At 35.7% G+C, this 23,742-nt stretch overlaps 1 protein-coding gene across 10 annotated transcripts in view; it reads left to right on the plus strand.

Moving 5' to 3' along the window:
- DLG1 (discs large MAGUK scaffold protein 1) overlaps positions 1 to 23,742 on the plus strand; it is a 295,020-nt gene that overhangs the window by 263,967 nt on the left and 7,311 nt on the right. For all 10 annotated transcript variants that reach the window (XM_081235927.1, XM_081235926.1, XM_081235924.1 and 7 more), the window contains one exon: positions 17,182 to 17,291. In XM_081235927.1, the coding sequence (XP_081092053.1) occupies positions 17,182 to 17,291 (110 nt within the window). The remainder of the gene's footprint in view (positions 1 to 17,181; positions 17,292 to 23,742) is intronic.

Below are 23,742 nucleotides of genomic sequence, written 5' to 3' on the forward strand. Positions count from 1 at the left end.
GTGATGGCAAGAATTTGGTAAAATAGAAAATCTTATTAGATACTGTTAATGGGGGTAAAATTAATAGAACTTCATTTGAGAATGATTTGGCAATACCAAATAAATGTACATAACCTGTGACTCAGAAATTCTATTTCTTGATATCTAAGTAGAGATTCACACATAAGGATTATGTGTAATAATGTGCATAGTAGCACTTTATAGTAGTGAAGAACTGGACTCAACAAAGGGGAATGGATAATTAACTGTTATTTATTCATGCAGTAGGATACAGAAACTAGAGCGAATAAACTAAAATACCCACTAGTTAGGTGTATCCACATTAATAAATCTCAAAATTATAATGGTGAATGAATGAAGTTGGAAGGGATATATACAGGATGACACTATTCCTATAAACTTTAATTAACATAATGTAGTTCATTAATACATATTTCGTGTTTTCATAAACATAAAAACACGAATGGGTATCAAATAAGCTACGAGGATATATAGTACAGCCCAGGGAATAATTATAAATAGAATATACCCTTTAAAAAGTGTGATCACTATGTTGTATACCAGAAACTTATATAATATTGTACATCAACTATACCTCAATTTTAAAAAAAATATTTACCAGGAAAAAAAAATGCATGGGAATGATACACATCTACTTCAGGTGTATATGTAGCTGCTATTCAGTGGTTTTCCTTTGGGAGAAAAGGAAGGAAATTGTAGCTTTAGCTTTACTTGTAATATTGTATTTCTTTTAAATTTTTTAAAAATTTAAAAAACACACCTCAGCCTGACAAATAATATCCAAACTTCAGATTATTGATAAATAGAAAAATAACACCATATCGTAGCAAACTATTTCTTCTGCAAACCTTGTGGAGAAGAAAATATCAGGAGGTCCCACAAAGTAGAAATATTACAAATAACACTGTGATCACAATGCAGTAAAGCTATAAATTATTAGAAAATCAAAAACTGAAAGCCTGGCCAACTGGAAAATTTTTATTATTTATTCATATTAAAGTATAGTTGATGTACAATATTGTGTATGTTAGAGGTGTACATTATAGTGATTCACTGTTTTTAAAGCTTGTACTCCATTTATAGTTATTACAAAATATTGGCTGTATTCCCCATTTTGTACAGAATATCCTTATAGCTTATTTTATACATAATAGTTTGTACCTCTAAGTCCCCTACCCCTGTATTGCCACTCCCTCTTTCCTCTCCCCACTGGTAACCACGAGTTTGTTCTCTGTATTTGTGAGTCTGCTTCTTTTTTCTTATATTCACTAGTTGGTTGTGTTTTTAGATTCCACATATAAGTGATGTCATACAGTATTTATCTTTCTCTGTCTGACTTATTTCACTTAGCATAATACCCTCCAAATCCATCCATGTTGCTGCACGTGGCAAAATTTCATTCTTCTTATGTCTGAGTAGTATTCCATTATGTATATATACCACATCTTCTTTATCCATTCATCTGTTGATGGACACTTAGGTTGCTTCCATATCTTGGCAATTGTAAATGATGCTGGTATGAACATTGGGGTGCGTGTATCTTTTTGAATTAGTGTTTTTGTTTTTTCAGGTATATCCCAGGAGTGAAATTGTTGGGTCATATGGTAGTTCTAGTAGTTAGTTAGTAGTAGTTAGTTTTTTGAGAAACCTCCATACTGTTTTCCACAGTGACTGCACCAATTTACATTCCCACCAGCAGTGTACAAGGGTTCCTTTTTCTCCACATCCTTGCCAACATTTGTTATTTGTGCTCTGTTTGATGATAGCTATTCTGACAGGTGTGAGATGGTATCTCTCTGTGGTTTGATTTTCATTTCCCTGATGATTAATGATGTTGAGCACCTTTTCATGTGCCTGCTGGCCATCTGCATTTCCTCTTTGGAAAAATGTCTATTCAGTTCTGCCCATTTTTTAAACAGGTTATTTGTTTATTTGATGCTGAGTTGTATGAGCTGTATATATGTTGTATATTAATCCCTTATCAGTTCTACTATTTGCAAATATCTGCTCCCATTCAGTAGGTTGTCTTTTCATTTTGTCAGTGATTTTCTTTGCTGTGCAAAAGCTTTTATGTTTAATTAGGTCCTATTTGTTTATTTTTGCTTTTATTTCATTTGTGTTAGGAGACAGAGCCAAAAAAGTATTGCCGTGATTTATTTCAGAAAGTGTCCTGCCTATGTTTTACTCTAGGAGTTTTATACTATCCGGTCTTACATTTGGGTCTTTAATCCATTTTGAGTTTACTTTTGTATATAGTGTTAGAGAATGTTCTAATTTAATTGTTTTACATGTAGCTGTCCAGTGTTCCCAGCAGCACTTACTGAAGAGAGAAGTCTTTTCTCCATTGTTTATTCTTGCCTCCTTGTCATAGATTAATTGACCATTAGTGCATGGGTTTATTTCTGGGCTTTCTGTCCTGTTCCAGTGATATCAGTTTTTGTGCCAGTACATATTGTTTTGATTACTATAGCTTTGTAGTATAGTCTGAAGTCAGGGAGCATGATTCCTACACATACATTGTTCTTTCTCAAGATTGTTTTGGCTATTTGGGGTCTTTCATGTTTCCATAAAAATTTTAAATTTATTTGTTCTAGTTCTGTGGAAAATGCCATTGGTATTTTGATAGGGATTGCATTGAATCTGTAGATTACCTTGGGTAGTATGCTCATTTTAGCAATATGAATTCTTCCAATCCAAGAACATGATATATCTTTCCATGTATTTGTGTCATCTTCAGTTTATTTCATCAGTGTCTTATAGTTTTCTGAGTACAGGTCTTTTACCTCCTCAGGTAGGTTTATTCCTACATATTTTATTCTTTTTGATGCAGTGGTAAATGGGATTGTTTCATTAATTTCTCTTTCTGATAGTTTGTTGTTAGTGTATAGAAATGCAACACACTTCCATATGTTAATTTTGTATCCTGCAACTTTATACCACATTTATTGGTGAGCCCTAGTAGTTTTCTGGTGATATGTTTAGGAGTCTGTGTATACAGTATCATGTCATCTGCAGACAGTGACAGTTTTACTTCTTCAGTTCCAATTTGGATTCATTTTATTTCTTTTTCTTGTCTGGTTGCTGTAGCTAGGACTTCTACTACTAAATAAAAGTGGCAATAGTGGATATCCTTGTCTTGTTCCTGATCTTAGAGGAAATGCTTCAGCTTTTCACCTTTGAGTATCATGTTAGCTGTGGGTTTGTTGTAAATGAACTTTATTATCTTGAGATATGTTCCTTCTGTGCCCAAGTTCTGGAGAGTTTTATCATAATGGGTGCTGAATTTTGTCAAAAGCTGTTTCTGCATCTATTGAGATGATAGTATGGTTTTTATTCTTCAGTTTGTTAATGTGGTGTATCATACTGAGTGATTTGTGTATACTGAAAAATCCCCGCATCTGGGATAAATCCCACTTGATCGTGGTGTATGATCCTTTTAATGTACTGTTGGATATGCTTTGCTAAATTTCTGTGTAGGATTTTTGCATGTATGTTCATCCTTGATAATTCGCCTCTAGTTTTCTTTTCCTGTGATATCTTTGTCTGGTTTTGGTATCAGGGTAATGCCAGCCTCATAGAATGAGTTCAGAAGCATTCCTTCCTCTGCAATCTTTTGGAATAGTTTGAGAAGGGTAGGTGTTAACTCTTCTCTAAATGTTTGATAGAATTCACCTGTGAAACCATGTGTTCCTGGGCTTTTGTTTGTTGGGCGGTTTTTCATTACTGATACAGTTTCATTACTGGTAATGGGTCTGCTCATATTTTCAATTTCTTGCTGTTGCACTCTTGGGAGAGTGTACCTTTCTAAGAATCTGTTTATTTCTTCTAGGTTGTCCATTTTATTGGCATATAGTTGTTTGTAGTAGTCTCTTATCCTTTGTATTTCTGTGGTGTCAGTTGTAACTTCTTTTTCATTTCTGATTTTACTGATTTGGACCCCCTCTCTTTTTTTTTTTGATAAGTCTGGCTATAGGTTTATCAATTTTCTTTATCTTTGTGAAGAACCAGCTTTTAGTTTCATCGATCTTTTCTATTGTTTTCTTCATCTCTATTTCATTTATTTCTGCTCTGATCTTTATGATTTCTTTCCTTCAACTAACTTGGAGGGTTTTTTTTTCTTTTTCTAGTTCCTTTAGATGTAAGGTTAGGTTGTTTATTTGAGATTTTTCTTTTTTCCTGAGGTAAGCTTGTATCTCTATAAACGTCCCTCTTAGAACTGCTTTTTGCTGTGTGCCATAGTTTTTGGATCATCATGTTTTTGTTTTCATTTGTCTCTAGGTCTTTTTTATTTGCTCGTTGATTGCTTCAGTGATCCATTGGTGGTTTAGTAGCTTATTATTTAGCCTTCACATATTAGTGTTTTTTGCAGTTTTTTTTTCTTGTAGTTGATTTCTAGTCTCATAGCATTGTGGTCAGAAAAGATGGTTAATATGATTTCAGTTTTCATAAATTTACCAAGGCTTGTTTTGTGGCCTAGCATGTGATCTGTCCTGGAGAATGTTCCGTATGCACTTGAACAGAATATGTATTCTGCTGCTTTCAGATGTAATGCTCTTTATCAATTAAGTCCATCTGGTCTATTGTGTCATTTAAGGCTAGTGTTTCCTTATTGATTTTCCATCTGGATGATCTGCCCATTGGTGTAAGTGGGATGTTAAAGTCCCCTACTACAACTGTGTTCTATCAATTTCTCCTTTTATGTTCTTAATATTTGCCTTATATATTTAGGTGTTCCTATGTTTGGTGCATATATATTTACAGTTGTTGTGTCTTCTTGGATTTATCCCTTGATCATTATGTAGTGTCCTTTTTTGTCGCTTGTCACAGTCTTTAAAGTCTATTTTATCTGATATAAGTATTGCTACTCTGGCTTTTTTTTAATTTCCATTTGCATGGAATACCTTTTTCCATCCCCTCACTTTCAGTCTGTGTGTGTCTTTAGATCTGAAGTGAGTTTCTTGTAGGCAGCATATACACCAGTCTTATATTTGTATCCTTGATTCCAGCATTTAGTCCATTTACATTTAAGATAATTATCAGTATGTATGTTCTTCCTTCCATTTTGTTAATTGCTTTGCAGTTGTTTTTGCATGTCTTTTTTTCCCCTTCTTTTGTTCTCTTGTGATTTAATGACTGTCTTTAGTGTTATGTTTGGATTCTTTTTTCTTTTTTGTGTGTATATCTATTATAGATTTTTGGTTTGTGATTAACATGAGGCTTTTATATAGCAGTCTGTATGCATACGTGATTGTTTTAAGTTGCTTATCTCTTCATTTCAAATGCATTTTAAAGACCCGCCATTTGTACTCTCTTCCCCTCATGATTACTGTTTATCTGTTTGTTTTATATAACCCTTAACTGCTTATTGTGGATGTAGATGATTTTACTACTTTTCTCTTTTAACCTTCCTACTGCCTTTACTGTATATTTGCCTTTACCATTGAGTATTTTCATTTTGTAATTTTCTTGTTTCTTGTTGTGGCCTTTTCTTTTCCACCTAGAGAAGTACCTTTAACATTAGCTGTAGAACTGATTTGGTGATGCTGAACTCTTAGCTTTTGCTTGTCTGTAAAGCTTTTGATCTCCATCAAACCTAAATTAGAGCCTTGCTGGGTAGAGTATTCTTGGTTATAGGTTTTTCCCTTTCATCACTTTAAATATATCATGCCACTTCGTTCTGGGCTGCAGAATTTCTGATGAAAAATCAGAAATTTACGGGCATTCCCTTGCATGTTATTTGTTGCTTTTCCCTTGCTGCTTTTAACATTTTCTATTTATCCTTAATTTTTGTCACTTTAATTACAATGTGTCTTGGTATGTTCCTCTTTGGATTAATTCTTTTTGGAACTCTGCACTACCTGGACTTGGGTGACTGTTCCCTTTCCCAGGTTAGGGAAGTTTTCAGCTATTATGTCTTCATTTATGTTCTCAGCCCCTTTCTCTCTCTCTTCTTCTGGGACCCATGTAATGCAAATATTGATGTGCTTGATGTTGTCCCAGAGGTCTGTTTAACTGTCCTCATTGCTTTTCATTCTTTTTTCTTTTTTCTCTTCAGTGGCAGTAATTTCCACTACTCTGTCTTCCAGCTCACTGTATCCATTCTTCTGTATCACTTAGTCTACTACTGATTCCTTCTAGTGTACTTTTCATTTTAGTTATTGTATTCTTCATCTCTGTTTGGTTGTTCTTTGTACTTTCTAACTCTTTGTTAAAAACTTCTAATTTGGAAATTCCCAGATGGTCCAGCAGTTAGCACTCCACACCACTGCAGAGGGCACAGGTTCAATCCCTGCTCGGAGAACTAATATCCCACAAGCCACACAGAGCAGCCAAAAAAACACTTCTACCTGCTCACTCTGTGTATCCATTCTTCTCCCAAGTTCTTTAATCATCTTTACAATCATTACCTTGAATTCTTTCTTGGGTTGATTGCCTATCTCCACTTCACTTAGTTGTTCTTCTGGGGTTTTATCTTGTTCCTTTGTCTGGAACATGTTTCTCTGCCACCTCATTTTATCTAAGTTGCTATTTGTATTTTTATGTATCTGGTAGGTTAGTTACATTTCCCAACCTTGGACAAGTGGTCTTCTGTAAGAGATGCCCTATGTGTCCCAGCAGCACACTCCTGTCTCGTCATCCAAGATACATGCTTTAGGTGATCTCCCTATGAAGGGGGGTCATTCTATTGTGAGAGGCTGACTATGTGGGCAGTGTGGTAGGCTTGCTTGGCCCCTAGCCCTGTTGGTTGCCAGGCCCTGCCTTGTACAGAGGCTGCTGGCTATTGTTTAGCATGGCCTGGTCACACAGTGGGTGACTGCAGAACCCCAGGATGCCTCAGGGCTTATGCGAGCTCACTGATGGGCAGAGTTATGGCCCAAAAGACTCTGGGGCTGTTGTCCACCCACTGTTGGGTGAAACCAGGTCCTGGGGTTAGTGCTGGACTACTAGCAGGCAAAGCCAGGTCCTGGAGTCTGGCTGCAGGGCTGTGGGATCCCAGAGCTGGTGTCAGATCACTGGTGGCGGAGCGGTTCCTCATACAGTTGGTTAGTGTCCGGGGAGTCCCAAAGCTTCTGTTGGCCTGCTGTGGGCAGGCTGGGTCCACAGGTTGCAGGATTGTGGTTTTCTTGCACCTGGTGTCTGCCCCCTGGTGGGTGAAGCTGGTCTAGAGGCTAGTTCAGGCTTCCTGGAAGGCAGAGCTGGTGCCTGCCCACTGGTAGATGTAGCTGGGTCATGGCCCTCTCTTGGGCAGGGGCATGTCTAGAGGTGACTGTGGGTTCAGGAAGTCTTTAGGCAGCCTATCTGCTGATAGGTAGAGATGTATTCCCACCTAGTTAGTTGTTTGGCCTGAGGCATCACTGGCACCTGGTGCTGGCAGTGGCACCTACAGGCTGTTAGGTGGGGCCAGGTCTTGGCACTAATGAGCCATAAGGAGGATCCCACTATGACGACCACCCACACTAGTATCCACATGGTAGAAAACTCCCACATGTGGCTGCCACCAGTGTCTGTGTCCCCAGGGTGAGTGGCAGCCACCCCACCTCTCCAGGAGATTCTCCAAGACCAGCAGGTAGGTCAGCCCAGGCTCCCATCAAATTACTGCTTTTGCCCTGGGTGCTGGTGCATGTGAGATTTTGTGTGCACCCTTTAATAGTGAAGTCTCTATTTCCCCCAGTCCTTTGGGACTCACAAATTGATCTCCACTGGCCTTCAGAACCAAATGCTGTGGAGACTTGTCTTCCTTGTGCAGGGCCCCCAGGCTGGGGAGCCCAACATGGGGCTCAGAACTCTCATTCCTATGGAAGAACCTCTGTAATATAATTATTCTCCAGTTTATGGGTCACCCATCCAGGGGTATGCAACTTGATTATATCACAAGTACACCCCTCCTACCTGTCTTGTTGTCATTCCTTCTCTATGTGTTTAGTTGTAGATCTTTTCTGGTAGGTTCTGATCTTTTTCATACCTGGTCGTTCTGCAGGTAGTTGTGATTTTGGTGTGCTCATGAGAGGAGGTGAGCTCAGGGTCTTTCTGCTCTGCCATCTTGGCCAGTCTCTCTCCCAGTTAGGAAATTTAAAGCCACCTCTTAACTCTTAAGTGAAGGAGAAAATACAAAATGAAATTACAGAATTTCTTAAAAATGAAAGTAGTACATATCAGAATCCATGGGATACATTTAAAACAGTGATCAAAGGAAAATTCATAGCCTTAAGAACTTTTCCAAAGAAAAATGAATGTGAATAGGGATTTCCCTGGTGGCACAGTGTTAAGAATCTGCCTGCCGATGCAGGGGATACAGGTCTGAGCTCTGGTCGGGGAAGATCCCACATGCTGCAGAACAGCTAAGCCCGTGCACCACAACTGCCAAGCCTGCGTGCTGCAACCACTGAAGCCCACGTGCCTAGAGCCCATGCTCTGCAACAAGAGAGGCCACCACAATGAGAAGCCCGCGTGCTGCAACGAAGAGTAGCCCCCACTCACCACAACTAGAGAAAGCCCGCATGCAACAACGAAGACCCAACGCAGCCAAAAATAAAATTAAATAAAATAAATTTTTTAAATGAATGAGAATAAATAAACCAAATCCCTAGTGTAAAGTACTAGAAAAAGATAAAGGAAGAACATAATATAAATAAAAGCAGAAATTATGTGGTAAGCAGAAGGAAGAAAATGAAGATCAGAGAGGAAACTAATAAAAGCAATAGATAAAATCGATGAAACCAAAACTTGTCCTTTGAGAAGATCAAAGTTATTGATAAACCTTTAACCAGACTGATCAGAAAAAAGGAAAGAAGGCACAAATTACCAAAATCAGGAATGAGAGAAATAACAAAATCTACAAATATTTAAAGAAAAGTCAGAAATTAGTAACAACTTTATACCACTGAGTTCAACAATTTAGATGAAAAGGATAAATTCCTTGAAAGGAATAAACTACTTAAGCTCAAGAAGAAATAGATAATTTGAATAGCCCTACATCTGTTAAAGAAATTGATTTGTATTTAAAAACCTTTCCACAAAGAAAACTCCAGGCCCAGATGGCTTCACTAATAAATTTTACCAAACACTTAAGGAAGAAATAAGAAATAATACCCATTTTCTACCATAAAATTTAAAAAGAGGGAGTGCTTCCCAATTTATTCTGAGTCCAGCATTACTTAGATTTCAAAACCTGACTACACATTACCAAAAAAACTACAGACCAATTTCTGTGAACATAGATGCAGAATTTCTAAACAAAATTTTTACAAATTTGATCTAACAATATAAAAAAGATAATATAACCACCAAGTTAGGGTTTATCCAGTGAATTCCAGGTAAATTTTAACATGAGAAAAGCAGTCAGTTTACCTCACCATATTAAACTAAAGAAGGAAAACCATATGATTATCCCCATAGTTTAGGAGAAGCTTTGACAGAATCCAACATCCTTTTTTTTTTTTTTTTGGCTGCATTAGGTGTTCGTTGCTGTGTGCGGTCTTTCTCTAGTGCGGCAAGCGGGAGCTACTCTTCATTGTGGTGCACAGGCTTCTCACTGCGGTTGCTTCTCTTGTTGCAGAGAGCAGGCTCTAGGCGCGCGGGCTTCAGTAGTTGCAGCACGCGGGCTCAGTAGTTGCAGCACATGAGCCCTAGATCACGCAGGCTTTAGTAATTGTGGCACACGGGCTTCAGTAGTTGTGGCTCACGGGCTCTAGAGCACAGGCTCAGTAGTTGTGATGCACAGCCTTAGTTGCTTCACAGCATATGGTATCTTCCGGACCAGGGATCAAACCTGTGTCCCCTGCATTGGCAGGCAGATTCTTAACCACTGCACCACCAGAGAAGTCCCCCAACATCCATTCTTGATTAAACTCTCCACAAACTGGGAATAGAAAAGAACTTTCTCAAACTGATAAATAATATTCTAAAAATCCTACACCTATCATCATACTTAATGATAAAAGAAGCTCAGTGTTTTCCCCCTAAAATCAGAAACATGTCAAGGATACCCACTCTCACCACTTGTTTTCAGCATTGTACTAGAGGTTCTAGCCAGTGCAGTAAGACAAGAGAGAGAAAGAAAAGTCATCCAAATTGGAAAGGAAGAAGTAGAATTGTCCTTATTTGCAGACAACATGATTGTCTATGTAAAAAATCTGATAGAATCTACCAAAAAAATAAAATGCTACTAGAACTAGTAAATAAGTTTAGCAAGATCAAAGGATACAGTATTGATCAATATACAAAAATCAATTGTATTTCTATATACTAGACCAAATTGAAATTTTAAAAAACATTATTTGTAGCAGCATTAAAAAATATTAAATAGAGATAAATCTTACCAAAAATTTGCAGATCAGTACACTAAAAACTACAAAGCATTGCTGAGAGAATTAAAGAAGACCTAAATAAATGGAGAGTTGCACCATGCTCATGGATTGAAAGGCTCAGTGTTGTTTAGATATCAGTTTTGTTCACTTGCACTTTAGGCTCAGTACAACCCCAATCAAAAATCCCAGGAGTTCTTTTTGTAGAAATTGACATGATAATAATACTAAAGTTCATATGGAAATGCAAAAGATCTAAAATAGCCAAAACAACTTTGAAAAAGAACGAAGCTGAAGGACTCACCCTACTTCATTTTGAAATTTATAAAAATACACTTAAGATGGTGTGCATAAAGATATTGGCATGAAGATAGGTAGGTCAGGGCTTCCCTGGTGGTGCAGTGGTTGAGAGTCCGCCTGCCGATGCAAGGGACACGGGTTCTTGCCCTGGTCTGGGAGGATTCCACATGCCGCGGAGCGGCTGGGCCCATGAGCCATGGCCGCTGAGCCTGCGTGTCCGGAGCCTCTGCTCCACAGTGCGAGAGACCACAACGGTGAGAGGCCTGCGTACCACACACAAAAAAAAAAGATAGGTAGATCAGTGTAACATACTAGAGAATCCGTAAATGGACCCACGTATATATGGACAGCTGTGGTCAAAGGTGCAAAGGCAATTCAGTGGAGAAAGGGTTATTCTTTCAACAAATGGTGATGGAACAATTGACTAGCCACACCTCATACCATACACAGAAATTAACTCAAAATAGATCCTAAATCTGAATCCCAGAACTATAAACATAGGAAAAATCTTCATGACTTTGGGTTTGGCAATGATTCCTAAGATAATATACCAAAAGCATGATCCATAAAAGAAAAAAAAATGATAAATTGGACTTCATCAAGGTTAAAACTTCTGCTCTTGGGGGAAAAAGAAAAAAACACTGTTAAGTGAATAAAAAGACAGACCATATACTAGGAGAAAATATTTTCACATCATATATTTCATAAAAGATTTGTATCTAGAACATGTAAAGAACTCTTTCATTACAATAATAAAGGCAACCCTATTTTTAAATGAACAAAGGATTTGAAAAGACATTTCTCAAAGGAAGATATAAAAATGGCCAATAAACACGTGAAAAGATACTCAACACAGTCAGTCATTAGGTAAATGCAGATTGAAACCTTAATGAGGAGCCACTACATACCCATTGGAATGGCTAAGTTTTTTTAAACTGACCATTACCAAGTTTTGACAGAGATAGGAGGAAAGAAATCATATGTCCATACAGAGACTTAACATGAATATTTGTAACAACTTTATTTATAATGGACAAAAACTGGAAATAACCCAGATGTCCCTCATCTGGTGAATGGATAAACAAAGTGTGGTATATTCATGTAATGGACTACTACTCAGCAATAAAAAGTAATAAATTGTTGATGTTACACAACAGCATGGATGAATCCCAAAGTAGTTATGCTGAGTGAAAGGAGCCAGACAGTAAACTACATACTGAATAATTGTACTTATATAAAGTTTTAGAAATGTCATACTAATCTATATTAACAAAAAGCAGACTAGTGGTTGCTTGGAGAAGGACAGGAAGGAGAGGTTACAAAGAGGCATGAAACTGGGGAGTGGCTGATATACTTATTATTTTGATTATGGTGATGATTTCAAGGTGTATACACATGTCAAAACTTACCAAATTGTATACTTTCAATATCTGCAGTTTATTGTATGTCAGTTATGCCTTAACTGAGCCTTTTTTTCTTTTAACTGACATTCCTCCTAGTGCTTTGGGGGAAAACAGAACTTGTATCTTTAACATTATATGCTTTCTGAACTACTTAAGATTTTTGTCACTTGCATACATATTCTTTATAATAAAAATAATTAATAAAATAGATTTTTGTAAGAAATTAAAGTGGAGAAGAGAAAAGCAGAAGATCTAGAAAGAAATAACACAATAGACAAACTACTAGCTAACCTGATTTTATTTTAAGGGGAAAATCACAAACACTAGACACAGGAAATGACAAGGGGACATAACCATTGAAATATTATGAAATCATAAAAGACTATATTGCATATCTTTATATAAATAAAATTTTAAACTTGGTTGAGATGGATAATTTCCTAGAAAAATACAGTTTACCAAAGTTGACCTATTAGAGATGGAAAGATTTCTATAGAAGAAGAAATTTTTAGAAGAAATAGAGCAAGTTATCAGGAAACTATGCCACAAAAAATATGAGGCCCAGATGACATCATGGGGGAATTCTAATAAATCTTGAAAGGTTAGATCATCCTAAAGCTCCATAAATACTGTTCAAGAGCATTCTTTTTATGAAGCAAGTCTAATATTGATATCTAAACCTGATGAAGACAGTGAAAATTATAGATCAGTATCACTGATAAATATTAATATAAAAGTTAAATATTTTAATAAACAGAATCCAATACCACATTGAAAAATAATATACCATGACCAAATGGGATTAAAGGTATTTAAAGTCAGCTCAATATTAGGAAATCCATTAATGTAATCTCCCACATTAACAGATCTAAAGAGAAAAATCATATATTCACAGATGCCTGAAAAGCATTTGGTAAAATCCAGTACCTCTACTGGGAGGGGGAAATCTCAAAAATACAGAGATTGTTGTTATTTTTTTAAAGAGAAAAAAGAAAAAGATTGAGATGGACGGCTCGAAATCCTTAATGGGAGAAACATTGAGGCAGTGCCATTATGATAGGAGCAAGGCAAGGATGTCCATTATCTCTACTACTACTCAAGGTATTAGTCAATGCTATTACACAATACAAATCAATCAGAGGCATAAGAATTGGAAAAGAAATAAAACTATCTCTGTTTTCAGATAATATAGCAACCTAGAAACCATACAAAATTTATTATAAAATTTATTTTGTAAAATATAAATTTATTATAAAATTAAAAACATAAAATCAAAGACAAAATAAAAAGCTAGAGTAAGGTAGCATATAAAATTAATATGCAGAAATTAATAGCTTTCTTTTACATGAACAGTAATCAGAAGATGATTATAGAGAAAACCCCATTTATAATGTAAGAAATAGCATGTAAAATACTTAGTAGACTTAATGAGAAATATGCACTTACATGAAGAAATCTGTAAAACACTCCTGAAAGACAGAATATTAGACTTGATCAAATGTAAAGACATCCCTTGTTCTTAGCTATGACAATTCAATGTTGTAAAGCTGCCAGTTCTGTCTAAGCTAATTTATATATGAGCACAATCCTGGTAAAAATAACTACCAGCTTTTTTATGGGGTTAGACAAATTGAATTGAAGTTCATAAGAGAAGCCAAGGCAACACAAAAAGAAAAGCTACAAGAGATTCTAGCCCTACCAGATATTAAAGAATACTATTAAGACTTCTTAATTAAAACAGTGTGTTAATGACCCATGGATAGGGCAAAAAGACGAGTAGAATAGAAAAGAGAATCCAGAAAAGACACAAGTACATATGAAAATATAGTATATGACAAAGGTGCAATCTCATATCACTGGGGCTTTTAATAATGGGCTTTTAAGTAAATAGTGCTGGAACAACTGGAGAAAAGGTAAATTAGAACCATACTTCAGGGGGACTTCACTGATAGCGCAGTGGATAAGACCCCGTGCTCCCAATGCAGGGTGTCTGGGTTCAATCCCTGGTCAGGGAACTAGATCCCACATGCATGCTGCAACTAATAGTTCGCATGCCACAACTAAGGAGCCCGCAAGCTGCAACCAAGGAGCCCAGGTGCTGCAATTAAGACCCAGTGCAACCAACCAACCAACCAACCAACCAAATAAATAAATAAATAAATAAATAAATGAACCATACTTCACACCATACACAAAAATTGGCTCTAATACAATTGACAGAAGAAAATATAACCTGGGCATAGGGAAGGTTTTTTAACCATGAATCAAAATTCATATGCAGTAAAAGACTGATAACTTCTGAACACATGAAAACAAAAAGACTTTTGCTTGACCAAAAAACTTTTCCTAAAACTAATAGAAAACACCATTACCAATGTCAAAAAGCAACTGACAGAAAAAATCTTCAAGAAAAGGGTTGATATTCCCGAATATTAAAAACTCTTAAAAATTGAGTGAATAGAGACCAAAATCTATTAGAAAATGGATGAAAGATATAAATACACAATTCACACAAAAATAAGATATAAAAATGATAAATCAAACCTAAGATCGGTTACCTACGAGGGAGGAGTGGAAAGGATGGGAGATTGGGATTGAGGTAGAAGGGATGGAGGTGTAGCATTTCTCCAAGTATACCTTTTTGTATAATTTTGACTTTAGAACTGTGTTAACATTTTGTATATTAAAACAAAAAGAGAAGATGAGGGGAAAGCCGAATGATATATAAGCAAACTAAACCTAGTCTGTTTCAAATAGTTATTTTTAAATTAATTTTCAAATAACTTCATTGAAGAGAGGAAGGGAGAGGAGAAGTCTTAATCCCAATAATCCTTGAAGACAGGCTAAAGACAGAAAGCCTATGAACAAATATTGAACTCTAATCGGAGTGGTATGGGTTAATAGGTCTGAAACTACTTTAAGGTATATTTTAGAGTTGAGCAAATAAATTAATGTATTGACAATTGATGGGAGCTAGATTTCTCACTGTCAAAGAAGGGATTTTAGAAATATGGAAAGGGGAGAGAGTAGAATAAACTCTATGGTAGTTGGATTGGAATTAGAGATATGAATATAAGCCCATGCATCTTAATACAGATATAGAAATATAAATGTGTATATATGTTTTCTTGCTCTGTCCACAAAGAAGGGCTAAAAATGATGACTCCTCAATAAACAGTGAGAATATCTAGTGTCTAGATCTCGGCTTCTAAATACTACCCTCCATTAAAAAGGTCCAGAACTCATTAGAATAATGGCTGATTCCACTGGGAAAGTACAAGATGAGCCTAGAACATTTTGCTCTGTCAGAAAACTAAGGAAGTGCTTAAAGCATGATACAAATATGTCAAAAAGACACTGAAACCAACCTGTAAGGCCCCCCAGTGGCCAAGTCTGGCATAATTGGAATATTAAAATAAATGATAATAACTGATTATAACATAGAGAACAAGAATCCAGGAGTCCATAATGGCATAAATAAATATATGAATAAATAAATAAGTAGATAGAAGGGAAAGCTTTACCTTACATTATTAGAATGTCTACTAATAAGGTTAGAAGGAATGATGGAATTAGGAGACCTCTCTTGACAACCACCATGATAATAATTGTTTCAGGCAAGAATCATCAGTGTATGCTAAAATTAATGAGTGGATCAGTACCTGATGAGAAACAGGATATTTACATAGTTTCAACATATCCTTCACCCAAATACTTATCAGCTACAAAAGGAAAATAGTAATCTAACCCTGGCAGACAAAAACCTTTAAAAAGTGATCAAAATTAACATCACTAGTAGACATCTTATGCTTCCTGATATGATGGACTGAGAAGGATGCAACATCACTTCTGTGGTATTCCTACCAAAAATGCGTATCCTGCCATCTGATGGGAAACATCAGGCAAACCCAGGTTGAGGCATATTCTATGAAAAAAAATGTTCTGTACTCTTGAAAAATATCAAGATCATGAAAGACAAAGACTAAAGAACTGTGCCAGATTGACAGAGACTAAAGAGACAGTACAACTAAATGCAATGTGTGGTCCTGGATTGGACCCTAGAGCAAGAGTACTTTTTCTCCTTTTGCCGTAAAGGATACTAGATGACCAACTGAAATTATACTGTGGTTATTTAAGAGATGTCATTGTGTTTAGGAAGTAAGGGGTAAAGAAGTTTTATGTTTGCAATTTACTGTTAAACTATTGTGTACATATATATAGAGGGAGGTAAAATAAAGCAAACAAGATAGAATGTTAATGTTTCAATGTAAAGTTTTTTTTAATTTCTAAGCAATCAGGTAAAATAGTAATATCTAATAAAAGGAGGTGGTGGGTACATGTATATCTGTTATTTACCTTCTATATGTTTGAAGTATTCATAAAATATTAATTTTTTTATTTTAAATAGTCCTACTGAGTTGAAATTATCACTCAGTCAGGTGGATTCAAGCCCTTAGATTACAAGATGCGTTATGGGGTAGTACCTGACTTTAAATGTTATAATAAAATCTGTTTGATAAATTAGAAGTACTACCCTATTTAACATGGAAATGCTCATCTTTACTAAAATCCTTAATGGCCTTTGGCAGTGAATTTAAGCATGTCAGGAAAGCGTCTTAAATTCAGAATTGGGGTTTCCAAATGCTTCAGTTTGTGATAAAGTTGTTACTGGTCACCAGTAAGATGAAAAATAGAACAGAGAGTGGTAGTGAGGTTTTATAAATTTAAATTTATTCAGTTTTAAAGATTCGCCTTTATCCTACACTTTTACATTCTTGTTTGATCATATATTCTTTTATGAAATGATGGTTGTGGTAAGATGGTAGCTTAGGGTATTTTTTAGTGCCCTTTCTCAGCAAAGTAAAAGATAGGAACCCCATATCGGTTGCCATTTTGAGAGATTACTGATCTGTGAAAGCTAGGAGTAAGGGAACTGTATTTTCATTCCTTTTTAAATGTAATATTTGAGAATGGAAAACCAGTTATCCATAGTCATTATTCATTGTCTTCATAACAGAAATGACAAGTTTGCTTAAAGTGAACAGGATCCAAACATATCATAATTCAGATTTTGTACTTGTAGGAAATGTACCTTTGATATAGTTGAAAATACTTGGTTCACTTGTTTTTCTTCCCTATTCCCTCTGTTTTAGGGCAAACACTGTATCCTTGATGTGTCTGGAAATGCCATAAAGAGATTACAGATTGCACAACTTTACCCAATCTCCATTTTTATTAAACCCAAATCCATGGAAAATATCATGTAAGTGTAAATGCCTAAGGCACAGCCTCTAAGTACAAATCTAGTCTCTGTTACTTATTAGATTGGGTAATTTACTTACCCTTCTTGCATCTCAATTCCTTTATCTGTAAAATGCAGGTAATAATAGTATACCCACCTCAGAGGGTTGTTGTGAGGATTAAATAAGCACTCTTGATATTAACTATCATAATCATCAACATTAATATACTAAAGTATAAAGTAACATATGTTAGAACTTTTAAGTTTAAATAGTCACATGTGTCCAGTACCTACTTAATTGGGCAGTGCAGCTCTGGTTAACCATTAAGAGAATAAAATAATGTATATTTACCTAATAGAGGACAAAAAATAGAATTTAAATAAATATTAAAAGAAGAGAGGAATGAGGAAATAGAAACATAGTATAGGTGGGGTAAAAGGATACAGATAGTAAGATAGTATAAATTAACCCAAATGTTTCATTAATTAAATTCTAGACTAAATGGTCCAATTAAAATACAAAAATTGTCAGAATAGAGGAATGAAAAATAAATAACTATATGTTGCTTTTGTAGAAAAGGAAAAGAATCTTTACCTTCTATTCCTCCAGGTTCTCAGCTGGGCCTCTGTAACAAAAGACAGATGAACAAGAGAAAAGCATGCAAATTTATTTAAGTTTTACATGACATAGAACCCTCATAAGAAAATGAAAACCCAAAGAAATGGTTAAACCTGAACATTTTTATACGAGGTTAGATGAGTGGAGAGTGATGGGAAAATGTGATAGGACCAGACGATATGACTTAAGAGTAGTAAACTAGTGGAAACTTAGTAAGACTTGTTCATTCAAATTCCTCTCAGCTTCCCTCCATCGTCAGAGATAAAGATGGTCCTTTTCTTCAGGTATAGGGAGGTCACCTCTCACATGAGGGCCTTATTGACCTGCTTCAGGGGAAGGTCAGAGAGTCCTTCCTGTACCTGTCATTTTTCAAATTCCTTCAACATAAAATATTCAGTATGCCAAGGTACCATATTTTGGGATAGTGTGCTATAAAACCCATCAATTATATGTTGCTTTCATAAGACATACCTTAATTATTAGTCTATGGAAGGGCTAGAAGAGAATAGAAAAAAGAGATATACCACGCAAACACTAAATAAATTAAGCTGGTTTATACTACTTTCAAAGTATACTTTAAGGTAAGAAGTATTACTAGAGATAAAGAGGGACATTCATAAAAGTTAAAGGTTCACTCCATTACAAAGATATATTTATACATTTGTTTTGCACTTTTAGTAGCACAGTCTCAAAATATCTAAAGCACAAATTGACAGCTATATAGGAAAAATAATAATTCCACAATCATAGTGGGCGAACGTAACAGAAGAATCACAAGGTAATAGAATAAGAAAACAGACAAATAAAAAAATAAATAAGGATATACAACAACACAAATTAAAAACTTTACCTAACTGACATACATAGATCACTGCACTCAACATCTGCAAAAGTTGCACCTTGATTTTAAGTGCACTTAAAATAATTACCAAAACTAATTATATGCTAAGCCACAGATTTCAAATGATTAAAAACAAATATCTCTGAGCATGATGAAATTAGAGTAGAAATGAATAATTTAAAGATCACTGGAAAATCCCCAAATGTTTGGAAATTCTGTGGATCAAAGAATAAGTCACTCCATAAGTTAATAAATGTTTTGAACTCAATGGTAATAAAATTGTCAAGTAAATAAATTTGGAGGATGTAGTAGCCTAGAAAACAAACATATGGTAGAGAGGATTAAGAAATCAAAAATGTTTTCTTTGAAAATACTATAAACTATTAATAAGAAAGATCAAGGAAAGAAAATTTTAAAGGCATAAATAACATCAAGAATGAAAATGGGAATATCACTACACATCCAGTAGACATTACAAATGTTAACACAGGCAACCCAGTAGAAAAATAAGCAAAGGACTTGGACACTTCACAGAAGGATCCAAATAGTTAATAAACATTTTAGATAGTGCTTAATCATGGAAATGCAAGTTAAAACCACAAGGTCATATATTATACTAAAATAGCTAAAATGAAAAAATACCAAATGTTGGCAAGGATGTGGAACAACTGAAGCTCATAACACTGATAGGAGTGTAAATTGGTACATCCACATTGGTAAACTTGTTTACAGTATCTCCTAAAGCTGAACATACACATAACTTAGGACCCAAAAGTCTCATTCCTAGATATATACTCAACAGAAATGTTTACGTATGTTTACCAAAGACATGTACTAGATTAGATGGAAATACTATACTAAATAACTAAGAACTTGAAACTATCTAAATACCCATCAGAGCCTACATAAATATGACATATTCACACAAAATGAAATATTCTACAGTAATGAGAATGAGCAATCTCCAACTACACACAAAAGTATAGAAGAATCTCACATAATTTGAGTAAAAAAATACTCAGACCTAAAAGTATATATATTCCATGATCCCAAATTTAATAATTGCTTATAGAAATCAAATAGAGGTTACTCTTTGAGGGTAGGTTGGTGACTGGACTGAAGACACCCAGATTCTTAGGTGCTGATGTAATGTTCTCTTATCTCAGTCTAGGTACCGGATATACAGGTAAGTGTAAGTTGCTGAAAACTCATCAAGATATACATTTATGATATTTCTGTTCTATGTTTGAAAGTTATACTTTAAAAAAATCTGAAAAAATAGAAAAGGAAAAAAAGAAATAGAAAATCTAGACCTGTACTCCTAAAGAACTTGACTTAGTTATGAAAAGCCTTCCCACAAATAAAAGAGCCAAAAGGACTTACTGAATTCTACCAAAAGCTAAGAAGTAATACCAGTCTTATAAAGATTCTTCAACTAATTTTATGGGCATTAATTTAATACCAAAACCTGTGAAAGATTTCACAGGAAATGAAAATGACAAACCAGTCTTACCATGAATATAGATACAGAAATCCTTACCAAAATATGAGCAATTTGAATCCAACAGTTTTTTTAATAAGATAAAATACAACAGCCAAGTTGGGTTTATTTAAGGAATGCAAGGCTAGGTTAACATTTAAGATTAATCAGTGATAGAGCTAGAGAGAAGATGGAGTAGGAAGCACCAGGAATCTATCTCCCCACCTAGACAACAGCTGGACTTGCAGGATCTGTCTGATGTTGACCCTTGAACATTGCAGGTTTGAACTGCATGGGTCTACTTAAACATGGATTTTTTTCCGTTGTAAATATTGCAGTACTACTCAATTTGCAGTTGATTGTGGATGCAGAACCATGGAAACAGAGGAACCAAGCATATGGAGGGCCGACTGTTAAGTTATACATGGATTTTCAACTGCGTGGAGGGTTGGTTGGCACCCCTAACCCTGACATTGTTCAAGGGTCAACTGTATTTTGGAACTCAGGAATTCATTGAAGGCTTGAAGCTTCAAGGGGATGGTTTGAACTGTCAAATTTGATTTATTTCACCTCTTACCATGGTAGCAACTACCCATTTCCCCACCTTCAGCCCCCTAGCAGGTAGCCATGCACTCATTCCTTGAGCAGCTTACATAAAGTTTGTGGAGCCAAGGTGGGGAATAAGGACCTTGTCCTCCAAACACTGGGGAATCTGTACTCAGATAGCTGATTCCTGCTTCTGATTGTGGAGGTGCAGACACAGAAGCAGGGAGCCATTGTTGTAAACCCCACTGCCACTGTTACGGGGCCCCACCTCTCAGGCTGAAGTGACTTCTAGAGAGTTAAGGGGCTGGTGCCTTTTTTCCCCCTCTTTTACGTTTTCTTTTTTCCATTTGGGAACCAGACTAGGATGTTCACATATACAGGAGTATTCAGAAAGTCAACACACATGCCCAGGGAAAGGCACAGGCTCGGAAAAGATCTGAGAAGACTTTATGTGTATACCTCAGGCTAATCCCTGGCATGGAGGCATCCTATAACAATTTAAAACAAACAAAAAACCCTAAAGGAAGGAGAATTTTACCTCCTTTACCTAAAGGAAGGAGAATTTTACCTCTGTAACAATTAAAAACAAAAAACCCTAAAGGAAGGAGAATTTTACCTCTGGCATTATCACGTTATAAGATTCCAATGTCCAGTATTCAACAGAAATTTATAAGGCATACAAAGAAACAAGAAAGTATGGCCTATTCAAAGGGAAAAAATAAATCAGTAGAAACTGTCCCTGAAAAAGACCTAATGGCATATATACTAGACAAAGACTTTAAGACAGCTGTCTTAAAGTTTCTCAGCAAACTCAAAGAAGATGTGGAATAAGTCAAGGAAACAATGTGTGAACAAAATGGAAACATCAATAAAGAGGTAGGAAACCAAAAGGAAATTCTGGAGCCAAAAAGTACAATAACTGAAATGAAAAATTTCATTCAAATTTTTGAATGAAAATTTCATTCAAAGAGGGATTCAAACACAGATTTGAGCAGGCAGGAACAAAGATTCGGCAAACTTGATAGAAGAATGGAAATTATCAAGGCTATGAACAAAAAGAGAAAGGACTGAAGAAAAATGAACAGATCCTAAGGAACCTGTGGGATACCATCAACCGGAAGAACATATGCATCTGGGAGTGCCAGTATTAGAAGAAAGAGAGAAAAGGCAGAGAGAATATTTGAAAAAATAATGGCCGAAATCTTCCCAAACTTGATGAGAGACATGAATATAAACATCCAAAAAGCCCAACAATCTTTAAGTAAAATGAACTCAAAGAGACCCTCATTGAAACACATTTTAATCAAACATTTAAATTAAGAGACAGAGACAGAATTTTGAAAGCAGCAAGAGAGAAGTGAATTATCAAGTACAGAAGTCCTTATTTCCAGTAATTTATGTAAGTGAACTAAACTCTCCAATCAAAAGACAAAGATGGGCAGACTGGATAAAACACATGCAATCCAAAGACACAAGTTGAGAAAGTAAAAGAGATATTCTATTCCAATAGTAACCAAAAGAGATCAGGAGTAGCTATACCAATATCAGACAAAGTAGGCTTTAAATCGAAAAAGGTTATATATGACAAGAAGGACATTGTATATTAATTAAAGTTTCAATATGGCAAGAAGATATAACAATCATAAACAGTTATGTACCTAATAACAGATCATCAAAATATATGAAGGAAAAGCTGACAATATTGAAGGGAGAAACAGCTCTACAATAATAGTTGGAGACTTCAGTACCCCACTCAAAATAATGGATAGAACAACCAGACAGAAGATACATAAGGAAATAGAGGGCTTAAACAACACAATAAACCAGATAGACGTAACAGACATATACAGAACACTCTAGCCAGTAATAACAGAATACACATTCTTCTCAAGGGCACATGGGACATTTGCCAGGGTAGACCATATGTTAGGCCACAAAAGTTGATTCTTCAAAAAGATCAAGAAAAATGATAAACCTTTAGGTAGACAGACTAAGGAAAAAAAAGAAGACTCTGAAACTAACTCTGAAATGAACATAGGGACATTACTACTGATTATACAGAAATAAAAAGGATTCTGAGAGTATTATGAACAATTGGGCACCAAAAATATGGGTAACCTAGGTGGACAAATTGCTAGAAACATAAAACCTACCAAGACTAAATCACAAAGAAATAGAAAATCTGAATAGACCTGTAACTATAGTAAGTTTTGTATACATATAACTTATACACCCTATATTAAGAAAATTGAATCAGTAGTCAGAAACTCCCAACAAAGAAATGCTCTGGATCTGATGGCTTCCCTGGTGAATTATAACAAACATTTAAAAGAAGAACTAATGCCAATCCCTCCTAACTCATTCTGTGTAACCAGCATTACCCTGATACAAAAACCATACAAAGAAACTACAAGAAGGGCTTCCCTGGTGGCACAGTGGTTGAGAATCTGCCTGCTAATGCAGGGGACACAGGTTTGAGCCCTGGTCTGGGAGGATCCCACATGCCCCAGAGCAACTAGGCCAGTGAGCCACAACTACTGAGCCTGTGCGTCTGGAGCCTGTGCTCTGCAACAAGAGAGGCCGTGATAGTGAGAGGCCCATGCATCGCAATGAAGAGTGCCCCCCGCTTGCCACAACTAGAGAAAGCCCTCGCACAGAAACGAAGACCCAGCACAGCAAAAATAAATAAATTAATAAACTACCCCCAACATCTTCTTTAAAAAAAAAAAAAAAACTACAAGAAAACTGTAGACCAGTATCCCTTATTAACATTGATGTAAAAATCCTCAACAAAATATTAGCAAACAATTCACCAACATATTAAGAGGATTATACACCATGAACAAGTGGGATTTATTCCTGGAATGCAAGGATGTTTCAACATATGAAAATGGATCATTGTAATAAACCACATCAACAAAATGAAGGGGGAAATCACATGATCATCAACTGATGTAGAAAAAGCATTTGACAGTATTCAGCACCC

Source organism: Mesoplodon bidens (genome assembly GCF_964165515.1).
Source record: "Mesoplodon bidens genome assembly, chromosome: 5".
Taxonomy (NCBI): domain Eukaryota; kingdom Metazoa; phylum Chordata; class Mammalia; order Artiodactyla; family Ziphiidae; genus Mesoplodon; species Mesoplodon bidens.